This window comes from Hypomesus nipponensis, chromosome 25 (assembly GCF_054491055.1).
Source record: "Hypomesus nipponensis isolate SF chromosome 25, ASM5449105v1, whole genome shotgun sequence".
NCBI classification, from domain to species: Eukaryota; Metazoa; Chordata; class Actinopteri; order Osmeriformes; family Osmeridae; genus Hypomesus; species Hypomesus nipponensis.
Window position 1 is genome coordinate 915806 of NC_140385.1, and position 5455 is coordinate 921260.

A 5455-nucleotide genomic window follows, 5' to 3' on the forward strand; every position below is an offset into this window, starting at 1 on the left:
GTGTAGAGTGTATGTGTGTGTTTTGGAAATGAAAACAAATGTTCTTTTTCCAGGAGGACAAGTGAACCTATAGACAAAACTCCCAGGAACCTCCCTCCTCAACCTCAGCTTCCGTCCTCACCCACCCACCCTCCCTCCTCCTCACCCTCCCTCCTACTCACCCTCCCTCCTCCTCACCCTCCCTCCTGACCCCCACCCTCCCTCCTCCTCACCCTCACCCTCCCTCCTCACCCTCCCTCCTCCTCAGCGTCACCCTTCCTCTTGACCCTCACCCTCCCACCTGACCCTCACCCTTCCTTCTCCTCACCCAGACTCCCCCCCCCTCCCCCAGTGATGTCATCGACCGTGCTGGTCCATCTGGGCAGGTGTCGTCACGCCTTCCTGTCTGCCCGCTCACTCTCCGAGGCCAATGCCATGGCAACAGCCTCCTTATTGCCGTGGCGCTGTGGTGCCACAGCGACCGTGCGGTCCTGCAGCAGCGTCAGGTACGACCCCGACGGCAGCGGTCGCCCGGCAACCTGGGACTCATTCGGTATCTGGGACAACCGGATAGACGAGCCCATCCTGCTGCCATCCAGCATCCGCTACGGCAAGCCCATCCCCCAGGTACACACACACACACACACACCCATCCCCCAGGTACACCCACACACACACCATACACTCACCATACACACTAGTTACATCCAACCCAATGTAGAGAAGTAAAGAGGGAGTAGAGATGACTGTGTGTGTGCAGGTGTCTCTCTCCAGGGTGGGGACAGCATGATGAGTGAGTGTGTGTGTGTGCAGGTGTCTCTCTCCAGGGTGGGGACAGCATGATGAGTGAGTGTGTGTGTGTGTGTGCAGGTGTCTCTCTCCAGGGTGGGGACAGCATGATGAGTGAGTGTGTGTGTGTGCAGGTGTCTCTCTCCAGGGTGGGGACAGCATGATGAGTGAGTGTGTGTGTGTGCAGGTGTCTCTCTCCAGGGTGGGGACGGCCTCGGTGCTCGGCCAGAGGAAGCAGAATGAGGACCGCCTCCTGATGGGCCGTCTCCAAGACAACGTGTTGTACTTTGCTGTGTTCGACGGCCATGGAGGACACCATGCCGCAGAGTTCTGTCACACTCACCTGGAGACAGTCCTCAGGTACACTCACCTGGAGACAGTCCTCAGGTACACTCACCTGGAGACGGTCCTCAGGTACACTCACCTGGAGACAGTCCTCAGGTACACTCACCTGGAGACGGTCCTCAGGTACACTCACCTGGAGACGGTCCTCAGGTACACTCACCTGGAGACGGTCCTCAGGTACACTCACCTGGAGACAGTCCTCAGGTACACACTCACCTGGAGACAGTCCTCAGGTACACTCACCTGGAGACGGTCCTCAGGTACACTCACCTGGAGACGGTCCTCAGGTACACTCACCTGGAGACGGTCCTCAGGTACACTCACCTGGAGACGGTCCTCAGGTACACTCACCTGGAGACAGTCTTCAGCTCTCACACTTACTGAGACACACAAATACATCCGAACACAGACACAGCAAGTTAACATGTGTGGTGTGTGTGTGTGTGTGTGTGCAGAGATGGTCTGGAGGAAGAGGACGACTTGGAGAAAGTTTTGATAAAAACTTTCCTGGAGCTGGACAAGGCTCTGCACACGCACCTCAGTTACTTTGGCAACGGTGAGACACACACCCACACACTCAAATTATTCTTTAAAACTAGTTTAACAACCAACCTGTTGTCTTCAGCATCACCCCTGACTGCGGGTACCACGGCGACGGTTGCCGTGCTGCGTGACGGGGTGGAGCTGGTCGTGGGGAGCGTTGGGGACAGCCGTGCACTGCTCTGCAGGAAGGGGCGGGGCCTCCAGCTCACACACGACCACACCCCCGACAGGAAGGACGAGAAGGAGAGGTACACACACACACAGACACACACAGAGTGTGTAAACTGGCTTGGCTGCATCAGTGAATACACATCATGTATACCTGTGTTCACACCTGTAACGTGTCTTGATGTATGTGCGTGGTGTGTAACTGTGTGTGTGTGTGGTGTGTAACTGTGTGTGTGTGTGGTGTGTAACTGTGTGTGTGTGTGGTGTGTAACTGTGTGTGTGTGTGGTGTGTAACTGTGTATGTGCGTGGTGTGTAACTGTGTGTGTGTGTGGTGTGTAACTGTGTGTGTGTGTGGTGTGTAACTGTGTATGTGTGTGGTGTGTAACTGTGTGTGTGTGTGGTGTGTAACTGTGTGTGTGTGTGGTGTGTAACTGTGTATGTGTGTGGTGTGTAACTGTGTGTGTGTGTGGTGTGTAACTGTGTATGTGTGTGGTGTGTAACTGTGTGTGTGTGTGGTGTGTAACTGTGTATGTGTGTGGTGTGTAACTGTGTGTGTGTGGTGTGTAACTGTGTATGTGTGTGGTGTGTAACTGTGTGTGTGTGTGGTGTGTAACTGTGTGTGTGTGTGGGGCAGGATCCGGCAGAGCGGGGGGCTGGTGACGTGGAACAGCCTGGGCCAGGCCACCGTTAACGGGCGTCTGGCGATGACACGCAGCATCGGGGACTTCCACCTGAGGAGCAGTGGGGTCATCGCCCTGCCGGACACACGCAGAACACACGTGGGTTCCTCCCGCAGAACCTCAGAGTACAACCTCAGAGCAGATCCTCAGTGTAGATCCTCAGAGCAGAACCTCAGAGCAGATCCTCAGTGTAGATCCTCAGAGCAGAACCTCAGAGCAGATCCTCAGTGTAGATCCTCAGTGTAGATCCTCAGAGCAGAACCTCAGAGCAGAACCTCAGAGCAGATCCTCAGTGTAGATCCTCAGAGCAGAACCTCAGAGCAGATCCTCAGTGTAGATCCTCAGAGCAGAACCTCAGAGCAGATCCTCAGAGCAGATCCTCAGTGTAGATCCTCAGAGCAGAACCTCAGAGCAGATCCTCAGTGTAGATCCTCAGAGCAGAACCTCAGAGCAGAACCTCAGAGCAGATCCTCAGTGTAGATCCTCAGAGCAGAACACGATCAGAATGTCAGTTTCTCAGATTGTAGATTAAAATGTACTGATCAAGAACCAGGTAATGATACCCCCCCCCCCCCCCCCCCCAGGTTCAGCATCACCATGACACTTTCTTAGCCCTAACCACCGACGGCATCAACTTCCTGATCACCGACCAGGAGATCTGTGATGTCATCAACCAGTGCCAGGACCCCCACGAGGCAGCACAGGTCATCTCACAGCAGGTAGAGTACTCCTAATACTACACTATCTTACCCTGTAATACCTGGTACAGGTAGAGTACTCCTAATACTACACTATCTTACCTTGTAATACCTGGTACAGGTAGAGTACTCCTAATACTACACTATCTTACCCTGTAATACCTGGTACAGGTAGAGTACTCCTAATACTACACTATCCTACCCTGTAATACCTGGTACAGGTAGAGTACTCCTAATACTACACTATCCTACCCTGTAATACCTGGTACAGGTAGAGTACTCCTAATACTACACTATCTTACCCTGTAATACCTGGTACAGGTAGAGTACTCCTAATACTACACTATCTTACCCTGTAATACCTGGTACAGGTAGAGTACTCCTAATACTACACTATCTTACCCTGTAATACCTGGTACAGGTAGAGTACTCCTAATACTACACTATCCTACCCTGTAATACCTGGTACAGGTAGAGTACTCCTAATACTACACTATCTTACCCTGTAATACCTGGTACATAATACTCCCTAATACTTCCTACAGCTGTGTAGTATGAAGTAGTATTATGCCGTATTTAGTTCTGGAGCTGAATACTGACCCTTGTGTGTGGCGTGTGTCTGTGTGTGTGTGATGTGTATGTGTGTGGTGTCTTTGTGTGTCAGGCGCTGCAGTATGGCTCGGAGGACAACAGCAGCATCGTGGTGGTCCCTCTGGGCTCCTGGGGCAAACAGCACAGCTCCATGCACAGCTACTCCCTCAGCCGCACCTTCACCAGCTGTGGGCGCTGGGCCTGAGCACACACACACACACACACACTTAGATACACACACACTTAGACACACACACACACTTAGATACACACACACACACACACTTAGACACACACACACACCTAGATACACACACACACTTAAATACACACACACACTTAGACACACAGATGAAAATGTACATATTTGTATAAAACTGTATATAATGACGTATGTGTAGTATTGCTGTACTCTGTTTAATACCGATGTTAACAGGCTGTTGTGTCCAGGACGGTTTTGAGTGTAACTGAACTCCCAAACCTGTTCTCGAGTTAACCGCAATGGTTAATGTTCAACATCAAGAGGCTGACATTAGCGAGTATAGTTACACTTTAAGCACAGCTATAGTATTAAAACAGACGGAACTATATTAGCCCTGCAGGTCCTCTGTTGGCGCTTGAGTTGTTAAATCTTCTGAATGTCTGTAAAGAATGTATACGAGTAGGCTGTTGAAGTTCAACCCGACCTGGTTACGACCGTGGTCACGCCATACCGCTAGCCAGCCAATGAGAACGCGGCTGGTGAGGAGTCGGGAAGTTGAAAATAGATTCAACGTGACCAACAGCGAGTGACCGCCGTTATAAGGTGGACTCGACTTCATGCAGCGCCGGCGGATGCAGCCAGCTGCCTTGAAGCTGAGAATGCCATTGGCTGCTTCAAGTCAGGCTTCATGAAGCACATACAGACGTTTTTTTCCGAAATGGTCCTGCATGCAGAACTCTGAAAGTGACATTGTCATGAAAAGCAGGACGCATCACGCGACCTAATCATGTGTTCAGGATCAAACTTTTCAAATATTAAAAGCCCAACATCCTTCAGCTAGTTGTAAAAACTAACTAACTAAAAGAAACATGACATGACAGAATGTAATAATAATTGTTGTAATAACTGGTTGATTTCCGCCTGTCGGTGTTTTAGTGTAATCATTTTCATGCGGATGTGATTCTACTGTGTGTGGAATTGAATAAACGGCTCTATCGAAACACTGGTGTCTGACCTCTGCCTAAACAGTCTGTCATCACTATGAACCCTCTGCCCCTATTGGTCTAATGGTAAATGTTTTGGTTTCCCTGTAGAAGGTTCCAGGTTCAACGTCCCAGCCCAGCCTCTTTGGTCTAGCTGCTAGCTGCAGGTGGTTGGGACCGGGGTTATAGAAGGTCTACAACCTGAACTGGAGAACTTAGGCTTAGGCACAAAGTTACTGCATATCTGATACTACACACTGTATGTGTGTGTTTGTTTGGGTGTGTGTGTATGTGTGTGTGTGTACTCAGATATTATACGTCAACAGCCTTATGTAACACATTGCTTGGAAAGAACCCAGTGTGTGTGTGTGTGTGTGCGTGAGATGTTCTGCAAACTTGGCAATAAATGTGTGTGTGAGAGAGAGAGTGTGTGTGTGAGAGACAGAGGAGAGAGAGTGTGTGTGCGTGCGTGTGTG

The 5455-nt window shown here is 50.7% G+C and overlaps 1 protein-coding gene across 3 annotated transcripts; it reads left to right on the top strand.

Moving 5' to 3' along the window:
* Window positions 1-223: 223 nt before the first annotated feature.
* Window positions 224-4997, top strand: ppm1ka (protein phosphatase, Mg2+/Mn2+ dependent 1Ka). Of its 3 annotated transcripts, XM_084691836.1 has the most exons (7): window positions 224-606; window positions 956-1128; window positions 1569-1669; window positions 1739-1904; window positions 2460-2604; window positions 3090-3224; window positions 3868-4997. In XM_084691836.1, the coding sequence occupies exons 1-7, from the start codon at window positions 334-336 to the stop codon at window positions 3997-3999; spliced, it is 1125 nt and encodes a 374-aa protein (XP_084547962.1). In that variant the 5' UTR covers window positions 224-333; the 3' UTR covers window positions 4000-4997. The 3 variants fall into 3 exon arrangements, with proteins under 3 accessions (XP_084547962.1, XP_084547964.1, XP_084547963.1); XM_084691838.1 differs by having other exon boundaries at window positions 225-606; window positions 1569-1904; XM_084691837.1 differs by having other exon boundaries at window positions 476-606; window positions 740-1128; window positions 1569-1904.
* Window positions 4998-5455: the final 458 nt, after the last annotated feature.